We start from the raw sequence: 26,675 nt of genomic DNA, 5'->3' as shown, positions 1-26,675 counted from the left end.
TTCACGAAATATGTAAGGACTATAGCTTATGTACTCAGATTTGGTAATACCGCAAAGTCTGGCACTCAAAAATTATCCGGTGCACTTGAAGTATCTGAACTTCAAAATGCCGACATGAAAATTATAAAATTATTGCAAAACTCAAGTTTCTCCTCAGAAATTGCTGATCTCAAAGGCAATAAGATTATTTCTAATAAGTCTCTCTTACAATTTGCTAATTCTCAAAAAAGAACATCTTAGGCTCCATCATGCAGGTCCTCAGAATACTCTCTCTCAAGTTCGCCTTAGATATTGGCCCTTGAATGGTCTACGTGAGATTAAGAGGATAGTCCACGAATGTCATGTTTGTTTCAAGTTTAATGCCAAACCCTTAGCTCAAATCATGTCTGATTTACCTAAGGAACGCTTATGCTCTGCTCAAGTTTTTGCTCATGTAGGTTTGGATTTTGGTGGTCCCTTTCTAATAAAGGCCTCTAAACTTCGTAAAAGTCCCTTGATAAAGTCATACATAGCTCTATTTGTCTGTATGTCCACACGTGCGGTTCATATAGAATTAGTCACAGAACAGAAGCATTTCTTCTTACTCTCAAGCGCTTTATCAGTCGAAGAGGTCTCCCTCAGACTATATTCTCTGATAATGCGACAAACTTTCTTGGGGCTAAAAATCAGTTATTAGAACTCTATAATTTCTTGAAAAATAAGGAAACTGACTCTTCTATTCAGGCATTTTTAGCCTCCTCTCAAATTCGGTGGAAAACAATACCACCTCGATCTCCTCAACATGGAGGACTCTGGAAGAGCGCTATAAAGAGCGCTAAACATCATATCTATAGATTGTTGGGCAATCTCAAAATTACATTCGAGGAATTCAGTACCGTGCTTACCCAAATTGAAGCCGTACTTAATTCTCGGCCCATTTGTGCCCTCTCTAATGATCCCTCCGATTTCACATATCTTACCCCTGGTCACTTCCTAATTGGAAGGTCTCTCACCTCGCTACCCGACCAGGAGTATACATCTATCCCGGAAAATAGACTTAACATCTGGCAAAATCTCTCTAAGCTCCAGCAACTTTTTTGGAAAAAGTGGTCGACTGATTATCTGAATCGACTTCAAAATCGTCCAAAATGGTTTCTCCCATTCAAAAATTTAGAACCCAATGACCTTGTGTTAGTTAAAGAAGATAATCTCCCTCCTCTCTACTGGTCATTGGCACGAGTGATGGATGTCTTTCCGGGTAAAGATGGCCGAGTGAGAATTGCATCTGTTAAAACTAAGGATGGGATTTTCAAACGCACGATAACAAAATTGTGTCCCCTTCCTAGTGAAGGATTATGTTAATGTTATTAGGTTTAGTACTTTTACTCATATGTTGTTTGTATACTATTACTCATATTGTTTTTTTTATGTACTCTTTTCTTTTTAATGCTTTTTATAATGTTAAAGCTAGTGCTTCAACTGGGGGCAGTATGTTGTAAAAACAACCTGTATAATATTGTAATCGTATATAAGTTGTTTTATCAAATTGTGCGCTCAGGTCGTCAGCTATCGTGTTAACGTGTGTGCGACTGATGCCCTACATCATAAACCCTCTCTTCCCCGCTTTATATAACTTAGGACTAGGACAGACAGTGCCATTTTGCCTCTCGGCAAGTGAAGGCCGGATGTGTGTGATCCCGAAAAGTGCGTGGTGCGTAAGTGATAAATGCGCTTGTAAACCCGGTGTTTTGTGTTAAAACGTATATAGTTGGTCTCTCTCAATTTTATCATTTCATGTATATCCGTTACTGCCTCCCCGCACTCACTGTAAAGCTAATATTTGTATAACTCTTTATGTAACTATCAGAATTGCGATAATTGTCAATGTTTGAACCAGCCCTTAAGTCTATTGTGTAGATAAATCGAAGGAAAAATACATTTTAATTGTTTTATTGCTTCAGTGGTCCTTAATAAATATTTTGAAGCAATTAGGTGTTCAAATACGCCTCTCTTAAATGTGGATAGTTTGGCAACAAAGTTTAGCCTTTCCACCACTAATTATATTCTAACTAACAACCCACTATATGGCTTCTGTGACTCCAGCGAAATTGCATATGGTGCTTGTATATACATCCGATCCCTTGATTCACAAGGTACTTATCACTGCTACTTACTTTGCTCTAAGATAAGAGTAGCTCCTCTCAAAAAGATTACAATTCCTATGCTCGAATTATGCGCAGCCTTATTGTTGGTAGAGTTGTGTCAAAAGGTCACAACCTCATTAGATCTTCCTATTACTCAATTTTTCCACTGGTGTAACTCTATAGTCTTATCCTGGATCAAATCCGTTCCTACTCAAAGGAAAATCTTTGCCGCTAACAGAGTGACACAAATTAAATTATTAACAAATTCAGATTCTTGGAGATACGTTAATACCCATGAAAACCCAATCGATTTGCTCTCTCGGGGTCTTAGCCCTATGTATTTAATTGGTAATTCTCTATGGTGGAATGGTCCTAAATGGCTGCTGTGTCCTAAAGAACAATGGCCCATTAACATTTCAAACATCACAGCTAACCCTGATCTACCTGAGAGCCGTAAAGAAAAATGAATTTCTTTCCAATCTACATTTCCTGAAGGACTGGATCTTATTAACAGATATTTTAATCTTAATAAGCTTCAAAGAATCACTGCTTATTGTTACGGATTTTTTGATAATTGCTGTATGCCTAAGTCAAATAAAAAATCCAGAGCTCTTGACGCTCAATAACTCAACCATACCCTAAATACTCTTATTCGAATTGTTCAAAGGCAAGAGTTTCCCAATAAATACCAAGATTTATTAAAATCTAAATCTATTAACTATAGAAGTAAAATTTTACGATTAGCCCCATTCTTAGATGACAAGGGTATATTTAGAGTTGGTGGCAGACTTAAACATTCTAGATTTGATTTTTAAAAGAAACATCAATCAACCTCAATACGAGAACGTTTTTGGTCTACTTCTGGCAGGAATCTAGTAAAACAAGTTTTGAGGCAATGTTTACGTTGTTTTCGCTTTAGTCCTTCTCCTACTCCGTATTTAATGGCAGATTTACCAGTGCATCGATTAACGCCTCAACAGCCATTCTATAATACATGTATAGATTTTTGCGGACCCTTTCTATTAACGTATCGGCAAATTAGAAATTATAAAACAATTAAGGCTTACATTTGTATTTTTGTGTGTCTCTCAACGCGAGCGATGTATTTAGAACTTATGCTCCTCATTTTGGTGGCACCTGTTAAGAAGGAGTTAAATCTACTAAATTTCATTTAAAGAGGGTACTTTCTCAGACCCCACTTTCTTACGAAGATTTCGTAACTGTTCTTGATTAAGTCGAAGTCTGTCTAAATTCCTGACCTTTATCCCAAGCTTTTTAATGATCCCACAATCATTAACAACTGCACACTTTCTGATTGGAGAACGCATTACTGCTTTACCTGACCATGACTATTTTACAATTAAGGAAAATTCACTCAGCAAGTTTCAGCGACTTCAAAGAATCACTTAAGGTTTCTGGAAGATATGGCCAAAAGAATATATTTCCGAACTTCAGCAACGGTCTAAATGGAAAAGGACCTATCCCACAATTTTGCAACCTGGAACTCTCGTCTTGGTTAAAGAAGATGGAATCCCGCCAATGAAATGGAAAATTGGTATTGTTGACGCTGTTCATCCTGGTGCCGACGGTATAGTCAAAACAGTTACCATTAGAACTGGCTCCGCCGCATACAAACGACCTGCCATGAAGATATGTGTACTTCCAGATGATCTTCCCAAAAATTAGTGCTCTTTGAATCCTACCAGCTATCAAGGGGGCCGGTATGTTAAACTGTTGATCGTCCCCTGTAAAACAACATATGGTACTCAAATCGAAGTTCGGCGCTACTTTCCTCTTACCCGCAACGATGAGTGGATTCTTGGTTCCTTATCCCAACGAAACCTGTTGACACTCGAGAAACCACATGCAGAAGTGACAGACTTTTATATATTAACGTGCAATGTAAATGTAGTTTGTGTTGTGCAATGTAAACTAAGTATTGGAAAAATATTTATATGTGTAGTTATTCTCATGGCTGTGTTATTGACATTCAAGAGTCAGACTGAAAGGTATTTTAGACCTGGGACTGTTTAAAAGCTTTCATCGCCTTGTTTTAGACCTACTGACATATTTGACAGCTTTCGTAAGTTCATCTGTATGCGTACCGTTGTTATTGTTTCATTTCTTGTACTAGTCGGATATGTTTCCAGGGGATATTGAAGTTTTATAAAATGTTATATAACTTTTTTTATTAAACAATATATTATGAACATCAATATCGTGTTACCAAGACTTATTTAAAATTTGTTTTAGAATGAACAGCTGATCTATTGTCAACCTTTCTTGCCGAAAGGCGGCTTGATATTTCCCGATAATATTTTTATTTATCCATTAAAGCCACTTATTGGGAATGGACGTCAAGATTTAATAAATTAAGCTTCTATGCCTTATCCGGTTTCATTGACAATCATTCTGGCGATTTTTTCTCGATACTGCGCAAGCTTAAATAGTCTGTCGCCACTATGTACACCGGATCCAGTCGCTAATGCTCTTCAGACAAGATGTTTTTCGGTTGAGTTTACCGAAAGTGCAAGCTGATTATAGCCGCAAATGTCAAACATGGAACAAAAAATTTCGGTTTAGCAGTGTTGGCATGTTTTTATAATATATATGCTGTATGCTTCAAATATAAAGAGGTAAAGCTTTAAAAAAGTACATTTTGATTATATCATGTTATGAATTCTGCAATTTTTGATTTATATAAAACAAAAATGAGTAAATATTTGTTTCTTTGGAGATTCAATTGCAGTTAATCATTAGAATTTTTTTGGCAATTGCCCTTTGATAGATTAGGGAATATATTTGGCAATCGTCAAATCAGCAGTTGCCAGATTGCAACAGATGTTTGCAATTAATCTCGAAAGAGACAAATATTTACTCGTTATTGTTTCATATAAATTAAAAATTGCAGAATTCATAAAATAGTATAATCAAAATGTACTTTTTAAAAGTTTTCTATCTTTATATTTCAAGCATACAACATATATATAATAAAAGCATCCCAATACTGCCAAACCGAATTATTTTATTTCATAGTTGAAATTTGCGACTATAATCAACTTGTACTTTCGGTAAACTCAACCTGTTTTTCTACTAACTCCTCTTCGTCCATCTATTTGCCCCAATAAAGACAATGGGACCGAAAGGAGTTGAATTTTTAACCAAAATTTTGAACATGACTTGGAACCGATGTACAGTCTCCGAAGATTGGAAAATTGGCATAATACTACCAATCTTCAAGAAAGGAGACCCAAGTTCTTGTGAAAATTATAGAGGAATTAATCTACTCAGTATCGTCTCCAAAATATATGAAAGTATCCTAGAAAAGAAATTAAGACACATCGTTGAACCACATCTTAATAAAGTACAAAGTGGGTTTAGGAAGGGACACAGTATGCAAGAGCATATATTTATGTTGAAACAAATAATTGAGAAAGCTAGAATAAAGAACACAGAAATATACTCGTATATGGCTTTTCTAGATAATGAGAAAGTATTTGACAGAGAGTCCCAGGAAGCAGTTTGGAAAAGTCTACAAAATAGAAATATTGACCATCAACTAACACATTCTATCAAAAGTCTGTATCAAAATAACAAGAGTTATGTACGTAAGGATAACTTGGAATCAAAGATGTTTGCAATTAACGAGGGTCTAAGACAAGGGGGTGTTATGAGCCTCACACTGTTCATATTGATTATTGACGATATAATTAAGGAAACCAAAGCAAGTATACACAAAGTACATATCGGATATAGTAAACTACGGCCGGTTGGTATAGCTGAGTGTACATTCGCAGATAATCTCATGTTATGCGCTTCCAACGAAAGGGACCTCCAGAAAAATATAGATAGCTGGAATAATGGGCTGACAATTAGAAACATGAAAATTAATGTTAAGAAAACCAAGGTGATGCTAATAGCGAAAACTAACCGAAATGTTAATATAGAAATTAACCAACAACTCATAGAACAAGTAGATGCATTCAAATACCTAGGGGTTACAATAGACAGAGAAGGTACCATGCAGAATGAAATAACAGAAAGAATAAGTAGTGCTTCAAAAGTGTACCACAATCTTAGTAGAGCATTCATAGGTAAACCGGAAATCAGCATAAGGACCAAAATGACAGTTTATAAGACAGTATTCCTACCAATCTTGATATATGGAAGCGAGAGCTGGGTTTTAACAAAGCAATTAAAAAGCAAGATACAAGCCTTTGATATGAAATATCTAAGACGAGTCAAAGGAATAACACGACGAGACAAAATAAGAAACGAAGATGTTAGAGAACCAGTGGGATCCTCCCTTTTATAAAAATTTGTATTCTAAATCTTAAAGCTGTTATTATTTTGTTATTAATTATTGTGTTATTAATTGTTGATTGTTATAATTACTTACTTATTTCAGAATAACACACATTTGAATAGGTACATCTTTAGTAATAGGGGTAACATTAATGAAATACTAAACTGAAAAATATTAAAAGATTTTTTTTTGTAACTTGTGGTCACATTATCTTAAATTTTATAAATACTTCTCTTAGATCATCAAAAATTCTAGATTTATTAAAAATCAGTACAGTTGTTCCAATACCAAAAGTTAATAATACTATTAAGGAGGATGAATTGAGACCTAGAAATATACTTCCGCCCATTGAGAAATTATTAGAATTGGTAGTATATATAAAAATTAAATCTTAATGAATACTCAGTCAGGTTTTCATAAAAAGTATTCCTGCGAAACTGCACTGCAACTTTCACTTTGTAAATTCAGGTCTGAATTGGACAATAATAATTATTTAGTAGTAGTATTCCTTGATTTAAAAAGAGCTTTTGAAACTATTGATCTTAATATACTTCTCAATAAATTAGAAGGCTATGGTATTGGAGGAAATGTTCTTGAATGGTTTAAAGATTACTTATTGGATGGAAAGCAACAAGTGAGGATTAATGATATTACTTCTTTTAAAATTAGTGTGAATATTGGGGTACCTCAAGGTAGTGTCTTAGGACCCCTTTTGTTCTTATTGTATTTAAATGAAATAAACTTGTTTGTTAAATGTAATTTCTTTAATTTGTATGCAGATGATACCCTATTTGCATGTTTTGATTCAAACTTAGAAAATGCTGTATCTAAAATGAGTTCAGTGTTGCAGTCTGTTAATAAATATGTAAAGATCAACAAATTAAAGTTAAATGTGTTAAAGACAAAGGCCATGATAATAACAACTAAATACTAATACTCAAATATTGATATAAATACTATTAATCTTCAAATTGACAATGATAAAATAGAAATCATCACAACAATTAAGTACCTTGGTTTTCAATTGGATAATTTATTGTCTTTTAATACTATTAAATACTTTTTAATGACCATTTTAATTAAAAGATTTCTAAAAAATTATACTTTTTTTCAAGAATATCTAAAAATTTCTCAACTTCAACTAAAATTACAGTTTTTAATGCAATTATTCAACCTCACTTTGATTTTTGCTCATTGGTTATTTGTCTATTTAATTTAGATAAATTGGCTCAGTTGCAAAAATTACAAAATCATGGAATGAGAATCATTCTTGGTGGAAGCACATATACACCTATAGCAACAATGCTTAGCATACTGCAGTGGGTTTTAGTTCAACAAAGGGTCTTTACCTTACAATGGTGTTCATTTATAAAATTTTAAATAATTTGGCCCCTGCTTACTTTTGTGAGTTTATTACGTGGAATTGTGATATTTACAATTACCCTACTCGAGCTAATTGCAATTTATACATTGTGAAAACAACAAGAACAGCTTCAAGAAACTCTTTGTTGTTTAAGGGTTTTGATCTTTTTAATAAGCTTCCTCAAACAGTTAAAAGTTGCTCATCTGTACAAATGTTTAAAAGCAAATTAATGGACCATATTAAAAGCACCAATAGTTAAGAAGGTACCTGTTTTGTAGTCATGTTTTATGTTATATATTATCGTTTTATATTTTTAATAAGTGTAGGTACTATATTTCATGGGTAATTGTTATTTTTATCTTATTACGTATTAATGTTATAAATTGATTAGTTTTGTATGTATTAGGGCTTTCGCTATTTTTGAATAAATAAACTTCTTCTTTAGAAGACATTTTGATGTGATTTTCTAGACTTAAGAGGAATTATTAATTAATAATAAAATTAAATGGTAATTGCCATAAATACCTTTGACATATTTATATAACTTTCTTCTAAAGTTAAAAAAGATGACAAACATTTTTCACACAAAGTAATGGGCCTTGAATTATTAATTGCACAAATGGTAAACTCGGCTGTAGCATTAGCAAATTTTTCCTTAGGGATTGTACACTTAGAATCGAAGAGGATGTTATATTCATTTTCCAGAAGAAAGCTGAAACATGTATTTTAAAGAATGATAACATAGACAAAAGTTTAATTTAAGTACCTTTGTACTTTACAAAACCATAACAAATAAAGTGCTATAGATACACTATACATTTTAGAAATTAAAAGTTAGCACCATTCTAAGTATTTTCTATTTTCTAAGAATAATTTTTAAGCATAACACATAACACGTCCAATATACATAATATTTCATATAAAAATTTTGAACGTAAACTTAACCTTAATTCATATGAAAATAGAGAGATATTGCAGACTCAATTTTGCACTTGCTGTATTACAGCACGCGTTATTTTGACAGTAGAGCATGCGCAGATGTGATATTTGGCTTACGCTGCGTTATTGAAAATACGGCCTGCCGTTATTAGGGGAGCCGTTACGATTTGCGGTATTGGTTGCGCTATTTTCTTTCTTAGGTTATGTTTATTGTTTGTTTCATTTAAACCAAGTTTGTTTGTAAAATTTTTTTCAAAATGAGTACATCAGACAGTAGCAAACGGATCAGATTTACGTCTGATGACGATTTGTGTTTGTTAAAACAAGTTTTAGGTCAAAATCCATTGACCTATCCAGAAAATTGGAGGATAGTTCAGGAGAACATGAGGAGTACAACAGGAAAATTCTTTATTATAAGAACTCTTAAGGATCATTTGTTTCTCTTGCTCGATATTTGGAAGAAAAAAACTGAAGCAGACCAAAAAAGGTTTGTTGCGTTATTAATAAATTTTTTAACAAATAAGACTGATGACAATAAATATATGTCTCTGATCAGAAAAAAGACATTTTGAAAGAGTAGTATACATAGAATACAGTATACAGTATATATAGAAAGAGTAGTATACAGTATATATAGAAAGTGAGACTAGAGACGCAACACAATTAGTTGAGGTTGATCATAGTTATGGTAAATATTATGCCTTTCTTCTTCATAATAAGATTGTTTAACATAACTATTTTACCGGAATATCAAGCTGAAGAGGTAGTTGTAGAAAATGTGGTGGCTGAAGAAGTAGAGTCAATGCAAAATACACCATGTTAGTATTTATTTATATTAAAACATATATCTTGTCAAACAAATGTAATGTATGAAAGATGCAAAAAAATGATATTCAGAAAATTTGCTTATTTCACTAACTTCTTTCATTATTTTAGATATTCCAAGAACTTTAGGTAAGGCAGAAGAGAATAAAAAACAAATAATGGGTATGTTTGATGTGTAATAAAATAAAGATAAGTATTTACACTTTAAATTTTTAGGACCAGTAAAAAGGAGGCAAAATAAAAGTGTGTTGTTGCGTACAAATGGTTTGGATTATTTAAACAGAAAGAATGAAAAAGACTTTAATATAAGAGCCAGGGAATTGGCAATAGAAGAAAAAAAACTAAATTAGAAGAACGAAGATTAAAGTTAGAAGAGGAAAAACTCAGATTTCAGGAAAAAAATGGGAGAATGAACATAATGAGACGAAGTTACACAGGGAATTTAAAAGACAAAAGATGAAAGCAGACCTGGCCGAAAAAAAGAGTACCTACTATAGCTCTTATTGAATCACAAACAAAAATTATAGAATCATTATTAAAAAGATTACAGAAATATGAAGAATGATGTGTTTCCTAGTTATAGATGTGTAGATTTTATAAATAAAAAGTTAAAATATTATTACATTTTTATTATTCCTCTATATGTAGATGGTTCTTATGTTTTGGGGTTGTTTTTCTTCTCCTTTTAGTTATAATTTCTCTGTTTCCAACATAAGATACAACTTTAGGTATTTATAATTAAAACACAAATTAAGAATAAACTAATATATTATATAAGTAACAAACAACTGAAAAGAACATATTGGCCAAGCAAAAAATTTAATTCTTCATTTTGTGGAAGTAATACATGTTCACCTACAATGTTATTTAAAATGATGAATTCTATATCATCATCATGAGCATTTGCTAAAATAAGTGCTTCTAAATCATAATCCATTTTCAATAATTTGCGAACAAACGACAAGAAAACAAACAACGTAAATAACGCAACAAAGTGTGCATAAGTTTAAGCACAGTTTAAGCAATATCTCTCTTTGCGATGTGTCAGCCGTATGTCAAAACTGTCAAAATAGCGCGGCGTAAATAGAGAGTTTTTAGGCCCTCTACTTTTTGAAGTACGTTAAACGTAAAACGTTATACTTGTCATGCGCATTGAGTAGGAAATAAGGGATATCGTTTTTATTTAAAATCGTTTTTGAAATGCTTTCAGAAATTACGCTAACACAAATTAACGTTAATTGACATTTGACAAACGTAACCTATAAAACGGCAGTTCGATAACCTATTTTATTTGAAGTATTTGCCATATTGAAAGAATATATTGAAAATATATTAAGACGACGAAAACACGGAGAACTAATAGATCACAATTTGATAAGAGGCTTAATTCTTCACAATATTTTTGATCTTGTAATACCTTTTGCATCAAGACCACATTTTGTGATGGAAACATTTAAAGACAAATATGGTGAATTAAATTTTAGATTTAAGAAAAGGGATATTCCTCGACTAACTCGGTCCTTACGTATTCCAAATCATATGACATTTAGCTCATATGACTTTTTTTTCGTTTTTTTACGATTTAGATATATGGCATTTGAGAATATTACAAACACGTAATCCCTTAATAACGTTAACCTTATCTTTACCTAAATAAGGGAATACCTTATCCGCTAATAAAGTAATCCGTTATTTTTCTGTTAATGCGCATGAGCAGAATAACGTATAACGTTTAACGTTAATGAAATAAGGGGCTTAAAAACTCTCTAATAGTGCAGCGCAGGCACTTGTCAACTTTGCAATAACTCTCTAATGACATGACGCTCATATTCACGTCACCCTTCAACCCATCCAATGACATTCTACACGTCATTGTTTTCAACCTAACCTAAAATAATCCTTTCTTTCCAAATGAAAAAATATTAGACCTGCAGGTGTAAAGTGGCACACCCGCAGCTATAGTTTGTGTTTTAGCTATCGCAATTCACAGAAGTACAGGATACTCGATTATCTGGAATTCCCACGTATCGAGCTGGCAAATTGCCTAAGTGCAGCGCCAAAAAAGAAGAGAAGAGGAACAGAAGAAGAACCTTTTAATAATAACAAACTCTGTCCATTATAGATTTTTTATTGTTAAAATTTTTATCTAATTCGTTATAAACAGTACAGTTTTTGAATATGTCAAATAAAATATCAATTGATGCTCGACAAGAATTAGCTGAATTAGTAAAAAGGAAAGCAGAAATTGGGGTTAAGTATTTATTTTAATTTTTATCAAGTATTATATTGGCATAAACATATACTGTAACAACCAATTGTTTGCTCTTAGGAAACCTTAGCAAATTTGGAAAAGCAAATATATGCCTTTGAGGGATCGTATCTAGAAGATACTCAGCTGTATGGTAATATAATACGAGGCTGGGACAGATACCTATCAAGCAATAAAACAACTAATTCAAAAGCTGATAAAAGAAATAGAAAATTTAAAGAAGCCGAAAGGTTATTTTCCAAATCATCCATCACTTCTATGGCTGTAAGTGTAAAAGTTATTTCATAAGTTTAATTACAATAAAATACTCTTGATGTTCTCCAATGTATAGAAAACAAAAATCAAAATTAAAGTTACAAGTTATTAATTAAAAACAAATATAACATCGTCGTCCTATCATTTTTTTTAATTATGTATAGTTGACTCCCGATAACTTGAACTTGCCAAGTTTGTTCAACTTACCGAAAGTTCTAGTTAACAAGAGTCCGAGTTATGAACATTTTTATTTGATTTATCAAGCATAGGTAAAAATAACTTTATTTTAAAAGTTGCTATGTATATGTATCTCTCGACATTTGTATACTTTCATATTACATTTATTTGTGCATATAAAACTGCTAAATATATAATTACAGACCCTTGAGCGAAGGCTATGTGGGTCAAATTAGAAAAAATATATAATACAAACACTAATATAATTACTTAACACATTAAAAATTTTGAATAAGAAGATAAGGTTCAACTGTGCAAACAATTTGTATATGGTGTAAATATCTGTGTATTATATTATACAGGGTGGCGCACCAAAAACGAAACAGATGCATTTACTGGCAGATGATTCCTTTTTAAAAAAAACGCTTGGACCCGTTGATTTTGTTATCGAGGGGGAAACAAAATTGGCATAAAATCACATTAACATTTGCAGCCCCCTAAGCGGGGGTGGCACCATCCCTAAAATCTTATATGGAAAGGGGGGTCGAATGATCCATCATTTAAAAGGTCTTTCAACTCCCTTTACAATGATAATAATAATAATAATAATAATCTTTATTAATAGCACATGGCTAGAAAAATATACATATAAATACATCAATTTATACCCTTAAAATTAAATCACAATGCTTTGCTTAACATATATCTTACATAAATTTTTAAATTGAGCTAAGTTTCCAGAAGCCTTAATGTTTTCCAGTAATTCTTTAAGTATTGCTTTAATCCCCTATAAAAAAGATTGTTCTGACCAAAATTAGTGTTGACCCTATTCAGATAAAAGTTATTTCTAGAACGTGTGTTGTGTTCATGTACATCTCGAACAAAGGTACAATTATTACACAAATGCACAGGTATCAGACCATTTAACATTTTATAAACAAAAATCATACTATTACATACAATTGTCTGTCTTACACTTAAAACATTTGCCATTGTTAGCATGTCAGTTCTACTAGTGTATACACTACATCCTAATATTATCCTTAAGGCTTTATTTTGTTTTTTCTGCAGTACATTCATTTGAGAAGCATTCATTAAAAACAGCAATGTAGAGCAAAAATAGAGATGGGGAGCAATAATCGATTTATATATGGTCAACCTAGACCAGCAACTTAAATTTTTTGACATTCTTCCCAATGCATAGATTTTTTTTGCTATTTTGTTTGTAACAAACTTAAAATGTTCAACAAAACTTAAATTTTCATCTATAATACATCCCAAATACTTATACTGAACCACTCTCTCCAAAGCAATATTATTAATTTTTACATCTTTTATTATGTTATTTAATTTAAAATTTTTATTCTTTATAAGCATCATTTTTGTTTTAGTTACATTAAGACTTAAGGAATTATTATCGAGCCATTTTAATATATTACATATCTCTTCATTTATTATATCGATTATTTCATCTACCTTATCCCCTATTGCATATATCACAGTATCATCGGCAAACAACTGTACCTTACACTTTTTAACAACATCAACAATATCATTTATATACAGTATGAAAAGAGTAGGACCTAACACAGTACCCTGTGGCACACCATACAGAGATGTCTAAGCCGATGAAATGGCACCATATTTTGTCACTTGTGTTCTATCAGTCAAATATTCTTGAAACCACTTTATAATTTTTTCGCCAAAGCCATACCTTTCCATCTTTCTCAATAGCAGTTGTCTGTTTATGGTTTCAAATGCACGTTTAAAGTCTAAGAAAACCACACCAATCATTTTCCCGCACTCCAGCGCACCCTTCCAGTCAAACAAAACCGTCTGCATTGCACTCTCACAGGAATTTCCTCTCCTAAACCCTGCTTGGAATTTAGTTAACACATTATTGCTTTCCAAGTACTCCACTATTTGATCATTTACACATAATTCCAGCAGTTTTTCGTATGGTGGTACCATATTTATGGGTCGAAATTCCTCACACTTAACAGTTCCATGAACCTTCTCAATTGGTACAACCAGACTTCTCTTCCATTTACTTGGGAATACGCCACTTTCTAGACTACCATTTATAATATGCAAAATTTTTGTCGCCTATTACTTCAAAGGAACTCTTTAAAATTTGAACTGTAATACCATCAACATTACTTTCTTTGTTTTTCATTTCTTTCATTTGTTTTTTTAAATCTTTCATTTCTAACATTTTGAATTTTTCCATTTTGCAGTCGACATTTATTGAACTACAAATTTCTTGGTGGGTTTTGTTTGAAATAATGCTATCTGCTATGTTTTTTACACTGTCTAGAAAAAATATATTAAATCTTTCACTTATCTCTTTACCAGTAACCCCCCCACCATCAAATATTATTTCACTTTTAGCTTCATGGTTTTTTTTGCCGTTTACAAGCTCCTTTAATGTTTTCCACATTCTTTTTGGGTCGTTCTTACAATCATCTATTTTTTCCTGATAATAATTTTGTTTGATAATTCTGATTAATGCTACGACTCTATTTCTTTGTTGTTTGAAATCATCCCAGTCAGTATCAGTTTTAGTAAATATAGCCTTTTTGTAATATTGATCTCTTTTTTTAATTTCATTCGCAATGTCTTCATTCCACCATAATTTATTTCCCCAAACATCCTTCATATTAATAGACTTTTCTGGAGCAAACTGATCGAGTGCAGACAATACATTAGTTATTAGAATATCAGCATTGTTACTTACATCTATAGAGGAACTTGACGGCCACTGCATATCCATAAGTTTCATTTGAAATCTTGTCACATCCATTATATTGTACTTTCTATAGGTTTTTGTAAGTGTCGTCTCATTGTTTCTACCCAGATCAGCTACAATTATCGAGTGATCTGTAATCTTTGGAGTTGGGAGCACCTTGCAACTAATGTCTTTTTGATTTGTAAGTACTAGGTCAATCCTAGTAGATGTCGATTTTGTAATCCTTGTGTATTCATTTATTAGCTGATAGGTACCATTTTTAATAATATCATTTAATTTCATAGAGTAAAAGTTTATACTTGCCAAATCTATATTAAAGTCTCCCAATATCACAAAGATAGCATCAATCTCAATGATATCTAAAAACGCATCCAACTCCTCCAAAAATTCCGCATGACTTGCACTAGGTGAATGGTACAGACAATAGATGTAATATTTCTGGTTTTCTATATTTATTTGTATTCCTGTTAACCATATATTCTTGTTTTTTTCTTCTTTAATAATTTCTTTATAACGATACCTTTTTTGTATATAAATTGATGTTCCTCCTGTATGTCTACTTGAAGAAAAACCAACAACTGAGTTGTAGCCATCAATATCTATTTCATTTGATGCAAAATCTGAGGTAACATGGGTCTCCGATAAACACATAATAATTGGCTTTTTCTGACTTGCAATCCATGATAACTGTGTTTTATGTGTGCTAAATCCTTGAATGTTTAGGTACAGAATGGATGGACTTGATTGCTATATTTTACAATTACCATGTGATAATTCAGGATACCTTATTTTTTCTTGTAATCGCTCTACTACTTTCTTATAGGCTTCACAATTCCTATCATATGCTTTATGTTTCAAATCAATATTGGAAATTTTTAAAACTTCTTCTGCATATTTGCAGTTTACACAACAAACTATACGTGATTTACAGTCTTTTACGTGATGCTCACCAGCGCATTGCTGACAAGTGGGCGTCTCTTTTTTGCACTCTTTTGCAAAGTGACCAAACCTCCAACAATTGTAACACTGTTTAACATTTACACTTTCTCTAAAAAAATAGCTCTTCCAACCAAAATGCAACTTTTCATTTTTATTAATGCGTTCGTAGGTATGCACATCCATCTGGAATATAATATTTACCATTCCTTTTCTGTTTTTCATAGTATGGATTACCTTTAGTTCTCTTACACTTGGTTCTGTTGTTATACCATTTTGTACTACAATTTTTTCAATTAGAAGATCTTCATCTTCTATATCCTTTTTATCTAAGTTAAACACTATTATTCTGGGATTCATCTTTTCAGGTACTTTTACATCATAGGACTGGCCCAATGACATTTTTATATTATTACAGACATCCTGTACATTTTCTTTTCCATTACCCGTACATCTTATAGCAACTCCTCCATCTCTAATATACTTAACTTCTGAAACACCAACTCCCAAGTTGCATGGGTTGATTTTATCTTCAATATTCTTTCTGGTTATTTCACTTGTTTGATTTGAGTCGTTTGGTTTTACTATGATGACTTTTTCTTTTTTCACTGCTTTGCTGTAACTAAGATCGTTATTTGATTTCCACCTTTGGTCACACTGCTCTTTAGTACTACTTTCATTTTTTAAGACTTCATTTTCTTGTTTCAGTAAGTCTATGATTGTGTCCTTGTCTTCTAATGATGCCTCCTTAGTTTTTAATAACTGTTGATAAAGTTTTATGGATTCTCCATTCTGACATTTGAGACAGTAGAATTTCATGACACGGCTTGATAGTTGTAAGACTTTCACTTCAGATGCTGTTAATTCGCCACATTCTATACAAATTGCATCATTACACCCATCACAGTCAAAAACATCTTTGTTTTTAACTTTAATTTGCTTACACACATTACATTTCATGTTTGAGGTTAGGTTCGGTAAAAATCAAAAAAAAAAATTTCGAAAATATTCCCGAAATATTCACAAATCCACAAAGCTAAATGTATATTTAAACGACTTGAATACTTTAATTTTAAAAATATCATCAAATCTTAACGATGATCGTGGATTTATTTTCACATTTCATTCATTCACACAATTTCACTAATAAAACGATATATGTATGGGTAAATTGGTAAAGAACCAACCTATTTTTGTTGAATTATGCTAGGAAGAACCCTACTTTTGTTGAAGCTGACAGTAAAAATGATGTAAAATTCATGTACTTCAATTCAGTAGTTTTGAAGATTTATTGATTTAAAGTTTAAATACATCATCGTGAGAGGAGATCAATACATAGCAGCAAAGTTGTTAAAAAATAAAGAATGAACTGACCTGTCAGCCGAGTAAATGTTGAAAATGACCACCATTACTTTCCATGCAATAATAAAGATTTTGCTGAAAACGTTGCCAGACATTTTGCAATATTTGAGGAGTAATTTGATGGCACTCATTCACAATTCTTTGTCGTAAATCTTCTAAGGATGTTGGCTGAGTAGCATAGATTTTGCTTTTTAAGTAACCCCACAAAAAGAAATCCAAAGGTAATAAATCTGGCGATCTTGGGGGCCATTCAACGGCACCTCTTCTACCAATCCATTGACCTGGAAAGGTCTGATCTAAATAATGCTGAACTCTTAATGCGTAATGTGGTGGGGCACCATCCTGTTGGAACATCAACAGATTCTCAACATATCGACCATCATTCTGATTTTCAATTATATCTGTTAGCGCAGTATCTATGGCATTTTGCAGTAATTCCAAATACATTTCACCAGTCAAATTTCCAGGTAAGAAAAAAGGACCAACCAAATGATCGCCAAAAATGCCAGCCCAAACATTTAATTTTTGTGGCTGCTGTGTGTGTACCTCATGGCAAATTCTGGGATTAGAGTCTGACCAATATCGACAATTATGACGATTTACTTCGCCATTTAAAAAAAAGGAACATTCGTCAGAAAAGCAAATGTTAAATAAAAATTGTTCATCGTTTGTAATTCGTTCACTCATAACTTCACAAAATTCTAATCGCTTATCAAAATCGTCTTCATTAAGTTATTGTACAAGGTGAATTTTATACGGATGAAAATTATGGGCCTTTAGAATCCGTTGGATAGTACGTCGACTAACACCACACGAAGTTTGCAATTTGCAGGTACTTAATGTAGGATCTACAATAACTTGCCCAAAAACCCCCACTTCTGTTGCTTCGTTCCTTATAGGATTTTCAATATTACGTTTTTTATTGGCGACTGATCCAGTTTCCCGAAATTTAGCTACAAGTTCTAGAACATATTTTCGGTGCACATTATTGTTCTCATGTCACTCATTAAAAATTTGTGCTGTTCTATTAGCGCACTGATTATTTCCGAAAAATATTTCAATAATTTCAACCCTTTCTGCCGTGGAATATACCATGGTTAATTTATGTATAAAGCAATAAATGATATTTTAACAACAAAGATTGGTCAAATCAATTGCAAACTAATGTACTATTTCCTATTTAAAATAAGTACGTGGCATTCTCTACTTATCTTTCTTCAAGAAACAACTTTTTTTGTCACAAAGGACACTTCAATTGCTATTTTTATTATTAATAAACCTTGGGCGTAGTAAATAAAAGCATTTGCTTATCAAGAAAATGCTTTTACTCAAATTTCTTCTGAAAGAAGTACAAACTAATTTGATGTACCTATTAAAGTCTACCTTAAACTTTAAATCAATAAATCTCCAAAACTACTGAATTGAATACATGAATTTTACATCATTATAAAGGGAGTTGAAAGACCTTTCAAATAATGGATCATTCGACCCCCCTTTTCATTTAAGATTTTAGGGATGATGCCACCCCCGCTTAAGGGGCTGCAAATGTTAAAGTGATTTTATGCCAATTTTGTGTCCCCCTCGAAAACAAAATCGACGGGTCCGAGCGTTTTTTCAAAAAAGGAATCATCTGCCAGTAAATGCCTATATTCAGATATTAGTAAATATATTATATAATAGTTAATTTAAATTTTAAGGATGAACTCATGAGCCTTGTAATTGCTCACTTATATTCCCGTACCGAATATTGTATTCTCATGCTGAAAATGTCTATCTGTAATAAAGTTTATTATTTTTGCTGGGAATTAACCACAATTTTAGTTTAAAATAAGTTTATTTTGACGTTTTTGATTTTCACTTCGAAAATTGTTCTCAAAATACTTAGTACAAATAATATTTCTTTGAAGTTTTTTTAACTTTGTAGGCTTTGAAACAAATATTTTTATCTAAATTATTTGTTAACAACATTTAAAACTCACAATGTGGAGGGGATATGTAGATAATGTGTTCGCAATATGGCTTCATGAATCAGCGCATAGCTTTGTAGTATCCGGATACTTTTTATGTAAACGAAAGCTGTATCCGGATACTTTTAAAAATTTTTATCAGGTATCCGTAATCGTGATCAAATTTTAAAGTATCTGGCATCCAGATACTTTTTCTGATATTTGGATACTTTTAAATATTTATCGCCCGCCGATAATGCACCTAACATAGGCACAACACTGCCATTTCTTCAATCCAGATGTGTCTAATATGTTAAATCCCATTTTTTATTATATTATAGTCTTTGGGTAACCAGTGCGGACCCAAGTGTAACCAGAATGTAACTGGTTACATTCCGCGAGAATGGCTGCAGTCATCCTTTGTGATGATCCCAAAAACAGCTAATGCCACAAAATGCAATCAACACCGCTTAATCAGTTTAATGAGTCACTTGCTGAAACTCTTCCTTAGGATATTACACTCAAGAATGTACAAGATACTAGAAGAACTTAGCGGGTCAACACAATTCGGTTTTAAGGGAGCACTAGGAACAAGAGAGGCAATTTTATGTTTGAACACCTTAATACAAAACTGTTTAGATCAACGAAAAGATGTCTACCTCACCTTCATCGACTACGAGAAGGCATTTGACAATGTTAAACATGATATCATGATGGAACTACTACATAGGGCCAACATTGACCAGAAGGAGATCAGAATTATTCAGAATCTATACTGGAACCAAATGGCAAAGGTGAGGATTGATCAAGACCAATATACGGATGAATTTGAAATCCGGAAAGGTGTCCGCCAAGGCTGCATACTCTCTCCGATGCTTTTTAATTTATATGTCGAAAATATATTTGCGGAAGCATTAGAAGACACGGAATTAGGCATTAAGATGAACGGCATACCATTTAGCAACCTACGCTATGCGGACGACACAGTGATTATAACTGATAATTTGGAAGATCAGCAGTTATTACTTGATAGGGTGAATAGCATAGGTAAAAAATATGGCAACATTTTGAAAACGAAATATATGGTCATTAGCGGAAACCCTCCAGAAAACCCGATAATATGCATAGGTGACGATCGCATAAAACGCGTGAAAACTTTTAAATACCTTGGCACCACAATCAATGACCAATCGGATCCACAACAAGAGATAAAATCCCGAATACAAATGGCAAGACAAGCTTTTGTGAAATTCAGACCGCTCCTATGTAATCAAAACCTAAATTTCGAAATACGCTACAGAATGGTCAAGTGCTACATATGGTCCATCTTGCTTTATGGGATGGAAACGTGGACTTTGAAAAAAACATCTATCAACAAACTTGAAGCATTTGAAATGTGGTCATTGAGAAGAATGATGCGCATACCTTGGGTGGATAGAGTTCGAAACGATGACGTCCTTAAGAGAGCCGGCGTGGAAACAGAACTCTTTGAATTAATTAAAAAACGCAAGATTGGTTACCTTGGGCACATATTGAGAGGAGCAAAATATGAAATACCACAGTTAATCCTACAAGGGAAGATCGAAGGTAGGAGAGGAGCCGTCCGCAAACAATTATCCTGGTTAAGGAATATTAAAGAATGGACAGGAATACACAATACAGGCGAGCTGTGTCACGCTGCCAAGAACAGAATTCTAGTAATGAGATAGTCGCCTACGCACTTTGGTGTATGGCATGTTAAGAAGAAGAAGAAGTCTTTGGGTATAACTCCAACATTGCACAGGTATAATATATCTTTTTTCTTGGCGATGGATATTGGCAGTTGCTTGGAGTATTTTTTTTTTTCAATGAGACTTCTTCCCAGGTAGGTGATTTTCTTGTACACCTGCGTGTGGCCTACACATCCAAATAGTAGAAATCTTCATCATACAAGTTATATTTTTATACTGTATGGTGAAAGGCTTACTTTTTTCAAAACGAAGCCACTTAAGTTTAAGCTATTTAACAGTTTCATTATTCACATTCAACTTTGTGTTCATAATCATGAGAGTGGTCAGAGCTTGAAAGTCAAACATGTCCTCATAGCCTAGAACGTTTGTTTTGTATGTCCCTGGTTTGATCCTCGCCATTTTGATAAGGAGAGCCCATTCTCGTGTAGAATAAATTAATTTGTGTTTTCTAGCCCTCTCGATAGTGACATGAATTGAATCTACTTCCAAATATGAGTGGTCACTTTCCATGAATTTTAAATCAATCGTATCTAGATGTTGTATTGTATTTACCGCATATAACATGGCTGCTGCCATATTTTTGTTGCGATTCTGGCCGCCGCAAGTATCGGAAAATGTGCTTACATGTTTGACAGTACTAGGAAGTTTTGAAATGTACTTCAACAAACATGATGCAATTTCAGACGATCCTTTTCCTCCATTAGATTTGAGCATTACCAGCATAGTGCACAGATAAAACTGCCTGCAAGTCAAATGAAATATATCGAAATGTTACACCTTTGTCATCTACTGACCGTTTTTTATCTTCAGCCTTCATCTTAAGATAATCAGTTTCTCTTTTTTTATGAGCTTAATAGTCATTTTCTAAGGCGAACTTGTCTGAAGCATTTTTATAACAATTGCAGAGAGAACACTGATCTTTTTTTGGTTTATTAAAACTCAATGGAGGTTCGTAGCTATTGAAAAGAGATCTGTATACATTTATAGTACACTTGGATATATTATTCTCCTGGCAAAATTTTTCATAGAGTCTGTACAAAATGAAGACATTTAAATTGCATGATAAGTAAAGCTTCTTTGAGTCTTTTCTACAATAGTGACTTTCCATACAAGGAAAGGAATCGATGTGTTCCTTAGCTTTAGCAATTATATTTGCATCTGTAGTATTAGGAGCCTTATGGCCTTTTCTTTTAGCTGTACCTACATACGCTCCTGAATCGCCACGTCCAGCCAGTGCCAGATCTATAACTGGAAAACTTATGCTCAAAGTCTTACACTTAAAGACATACTCTTTGATTTTCGTTATTTTCGTCCAGTAAGTAATAATACATGGATTTTTGTCTACATGGATCTTTCAGCTGTCAATAATCTTTGAATATCGTTTCTCTTTGCATTTGACATATTTTTTTGGGTCATTTAAAACGGCATTTAGAGCAGTCAACATCTTCAACTTTTTTTTCAGGCATTATTTTTCCAGAGCGGTTTACATATGTCTTACCTGACACACGTTTTTCCTTTTTCACATTTCTGGTACAAGTGGAGGGGTCTGTAATCCTCTTTCGATTTCTTGTTAAACCTGGATTAATTTCTTCAGTTGGAGAATGTTGAAGATCGGTAGATGAGCTGGATGAAATTGCATCATTATTCGAGTCTGTAGTCAAAACACTTCCACGGTTTTCATCAGGTGCTACTGTATTGTTAGACAGTTCTGGATTAAAATTCTCTTGAACGACTTCTCCTATATTACTATTTTCATCACTAGATAGCTCTGAAAAATTTGGTACGTATGATTCACCAGAATCAGAAAAATCACTATGTTGGATTGAGTCATCTACCATTCCCCTGGTCGGTTTGAAGGAGTATGGATTTCCCTTTCTATGGCCGGAGAATGTAAATTATGCGATGACGTAGATGGAATCACGTCATTTTTTGATTCTGTAGTACAAATACTCTCACCTAGTCTAGCAGATGTGATGATGTCATCATTACTGTATATTACTGGATTTAAAGTCTGGTAGACAGCATTTTCCACATTTATAGTTTCTTCAATCCAAGTACCAAGCTCAGGATTTAGTTCGTCAGCTGAAACAAGAAAAAATGTATTTAGAAAACGAATATTAGGTATATTAATTTAAAAGTTTTGGTTGATTTTTAGCACTGTTCATTGCTGGACATAAGCATTCCTCTTATCCTCCCTGCTACCTGCCCTCTTGCTCCCAGTTCATGTAATACATTATTAATAATACAAACGATAATTATTACCAAACATAATATGACTTCATGAAAAGAACGTGCAATGTTCACTTAACATAAATTTGAAGTAGGTATGCAGTTTTTATAGTTTAGAACTTAATATTTTATAAAAACGTTCTTTCCTGACGTTTTCATATTATATTAACTAATAACTATAAATTAACAAGGACTAACTCGTCTCTAATCTAACATTACACTGACAACTGCTGCGATAAGAAGTTTGATTGGTTATAATTACGTACGTAAATTTAAATTACTTACAATTTTGATGGAGTTGTATAGTTGTCAACTCACTCGGTAGTTTATTTTCACTAAAATATTCGTTACTCAGTGCTAACTGCAACAGTTTATAACTTCTAGGTCGTTTTTCCATTAGCGTTGTCCATAAAACATAAACAATAAATTCACTTGACACCAAAAAAGAAAACTTTAACAACTATAACCTCAAAAACGCACACCACACAAGCTGCTAATGTTCCACCTGACTTGTTGATAGTGACATATTATTTTGTGCACAATTATTGCATGTCCTGGACATACAATATTCTGTCCTTTCTCTTTTGATTGCTAAGAGCACAGATATTGTAGGTATGGACATGCAACATTTGTTCCCTTTATAATACATTGTTGAGCTTTTGAAATGTCATCAAAACAGTTTTGAAATGTCATTTATACCACACCAAACATTTTAGGACATGCAATGTCTGTGCAGTATAATAGATTGTTAGGAGGTCATCAGGGTACAGTGCATAATGCAATAATAAAAAAAATGAACATACAATAAATGTATTTTAATATATATATATATATATATATATATATATATATATATATATATATATATGTGTGTGTGTGTGTGTGTGTGTATGTGTGTGGGTGTGTGTATTATGATTTAATTATTCTAGTAGCATGTAATCTGACAGTATCATAAATAACAAGTGGAAAACAAGGAAAAATTGGAGAATATTAAATTTATTGAACTTGACACTCAAGAATATGTGTTTCCGTCACGGTTCTGGATGGCACTCCTAATTTGAAAGTAATCTATTCCTAGTCGAGAGCCATTCTAACCTCTTTTCATGTATATGACATCTTCACACTGTTTTATCCTAATAAATATGTGCTGGATTAAGGGCCAGTCCATTGTTAGAATACCAACCCCTTTAAGATATTTTATTATAATCCTTGCTATATGTGGACTAGCATTACCTTGTATTAGCAGAAAATAAATCCAGCATATGACATCACACAATGTTGTAGAATCTCTGTTATGTACTTATGTGCTGTTAGAACATATTTGTTAATCCGGATGAGATCTGTGTGCGCCTTACAAGAAATCCTTATCCAAACTGTTATTGAGTCCCACCAGAATCAACCTAGTGCAACCAAGTATAGTATAATTTTTTTCGTGCAGTCGATATTTCCCGAGGTGGAAAAGAGTTTCGAAAACGCGATTTTCATATTGCTCTGCGCTTTTACCGCAAGTGTACGACCTTATAATATATTGGTTATAGCAACAAAATGTATAAAATGTAATTCTCCCCATTTTTATAAATAAGATAATTCAATAATTATGCTTTGTCACTATTTTCCACTTTAACTCGGAAAATATTGACTGCACGAGGGAATTTGCAAAGAAGACATTGTAGGAAATCGCATTTGCAACCTAGTGCACATACTATAACAAAAAGTGATGGCACGAACACGTTGGATTATGTCCCAAAGATTGTGACAAACAACGAGAACCAAAAGGTAAAGTGTTCCTTACCGTATATTAAAAGCAAAGATAAAATCGGTCAAAGATCCTAAAGAACCTTTGTATACTTTAGGAACTTACTGCATAACCTGTAGTAGTGTTCCAGTATATATTTAAACAACAAAATGTAGTTTAAATACTGTTCGACTGAACACAAGAGAAACTGTTGCACGAGACAACTACCGAATTTTATCCGAAAAAACAAAATTCCAAATAAATAGAACATCACACCACTATCCACAGACATTCAGAAATGCTATAGAAATTCAAAAACACCCGATTAGTTTTAATTGGAAAGAAGAGGAAATCGTAAAGATGAAATAAAAAATTCTCCACGAATTGAAACATACCACCGCTACATATTTCGCAGATACTCGAGGAAGATCATCAGTCGTTTAGAGGAATGATTTGCACGTCTATACCCCCTTTTTCACTCCCTTTGATAATGTTGGCCACAATTCCAGACGAGAATCAGAAAAAAAATTTCGGAACACGGTCTATAAACTTAAATAAAAATGTACGTTTATATTCAATGTTGACGATCTTTTAAAGCAGAATGAAGGATTTTGTAATTATATTTATGGTTTTGGCCCAAAACCTTATCCGTTGCAATAATTACTTTCCTGAAATCGTCTTAGCTCATCAAGGTACTCTCCGTTAAATTTATAAGGCATTAGCAATATAGAACAGACAACCGACATGAAAACTCTACTTTACCGTTTCTTCAGGCCTCAATTAAAGACAAAAGCCATCAACTGTAATAACCAGTAACTACGGTAAAACTATCTATATTACTGGATTTAAATAAAAACGTATCAAAATGATTTTGAAAACTATAACGCAACATTCACAAATTCAATACACCATATTAATGTCATTAGTTCCACCTAAATATTATTAGCTACACTTCTGCTGCAGTGCACAAGAGCGGAAGAATGGTGGTTTACATTACTATTTTGATTTTGAATCTCCTTTGATCACTCCTGGGTGTATTTGCATTGTGGGGATAATGATAACCCTACAATTTTTTTCCTGATAATATAACTTAAATCTCGATTTCCGGTTAATCTACGGAGAATAACGTACACTGTATTCTCATACTAATAATTAATTTGTTTTTAGGCCGTCAGTGGAATAGTGGACCAAAATACAGATAAAAGTAAGAATTCGTATGATGTAGAAAGTAACAATCCTTATGCATACAGTAGTAATTAATGTTAAATAATAGCAATTACTGTAGTAATTACATTTTTTTTTTAATTTTATGTTATAATAAAAGGAGTAGTTTGATATATTTTTATAAAATGAAATTAAATTTTTAATCTTTATTTTTGACTTTTAGTTTTCTTTTTGCACCTTGCACATTTTTTATTTAGATTTTATGATTTTTATGTATTTATTTTTGTTAGGAAATTAATGGACTTTTACTTTAGTAACGTGCAGATCACATGCGATATTTAGTTGTAATAAGATAGAAACTGTGGAGACTGACGCATTGTGGCTTAAACTTTTTAAATTGATTTAAAACATCAAATTGTACCAACATCAGTATTCGCCATTATTAAATTTGATAGAGCACAGTGTCGCCAAAATCGGTTGAACATTAATAAATGTCACAAGTCACAAGAGCTGTGCCATTAGAATTAGTCAGAAGTAATAAAATCTTTAGCATTATACATGACCGTC

General features: G+C 32.8%; 2 protein-coding genes and 1 long non-coding RNA gene across 3 annotated transcripts in view; 2 read left to right on the top strand and 1 right to left on the bottom strand.

The window, feature by feature from the left end:
* LOC140445577 (osteopetrosis-associated transmembrane protein 1) overlaps positions 1-8,823 on the bottom strand; it is an 85,015-nt gene extending 76,192 nt beyond the window's left edge. Inside the window, exons 1-2 of the mRNA XM_072537699.1 lie at positions 8,559-8,823; positions 8,318-8,504 (exon numbers count right to left, since the gene is read on the bottom strand). Coding sequence (XP_072393800.1) covers positions 8,318-8,504; positions 8,559-8,611 — 240 coding nt within the window. The 5' untranslated portion in view covers positions 8,612-8,823. The remainder of the gene's footprint in view (positions 1-8,317; positions 8,505-8,558) is intronic.
* Positions 8,824-9,474: 651 nt separating this feature from the next.
* LOC140446854 (uncharacterized) lies at positions 9,475-10,127 on the top strand. Its single transcript, XR_011951522.1, has 3 exons — positions 9,475-9,549; positions 9,668-9,718; positions 9,773-10,127. It is a non-coding gene; the product is annotated as an uncharacterized lncRNA (long non-coding RNA).
* A 1,325-nt stretch (positions 10,128-11,452) lies between these two features.
* Eaf6 (chromatin modification-related protein EAF6/MEAF6) lies at positions 11,453-26,317 on the top strand. Its single transcript, XM_072539430.1, has 3 exons — positions 11,453-11,806; positions 11,886-12,089; positions 26,112-26,317. The coding sequence occupies exons 1-3, from the start codon at positions 11,735-11,737 to the stop codon at positions 26,202-26,204; spliced, it is 369 nt and encodes a 122-aa protein (XP_072395531.1). The 5' UTR covers positions 11,453-11,734; the 3' UTR covers positions 26,205-26,317.
* Positions 26,318-26,675: the final 358 nt, after the last annotated feature.

This window comes from Diabrotica undecimpunctata, chromosome 7 (assembly GCF_040954645.1).
Source record: "Diabrotica undecimpunctata isolate CICGRU chromosome 7, icDiaUnde3, whole genome shotgun sequence".
Lineage (NCBI taxonomy): Eukaryota > Metazoa > Arthropoda > Insecta > Coleoptera > Chrysomelidae > Diabrotica > Diabrotica undecimpunctata.
The sequence above is the reverse complement of the archived record's forward strand: the minus strand, read 5'-3'. Positions and strand labels throughout refer to the sequence as shown.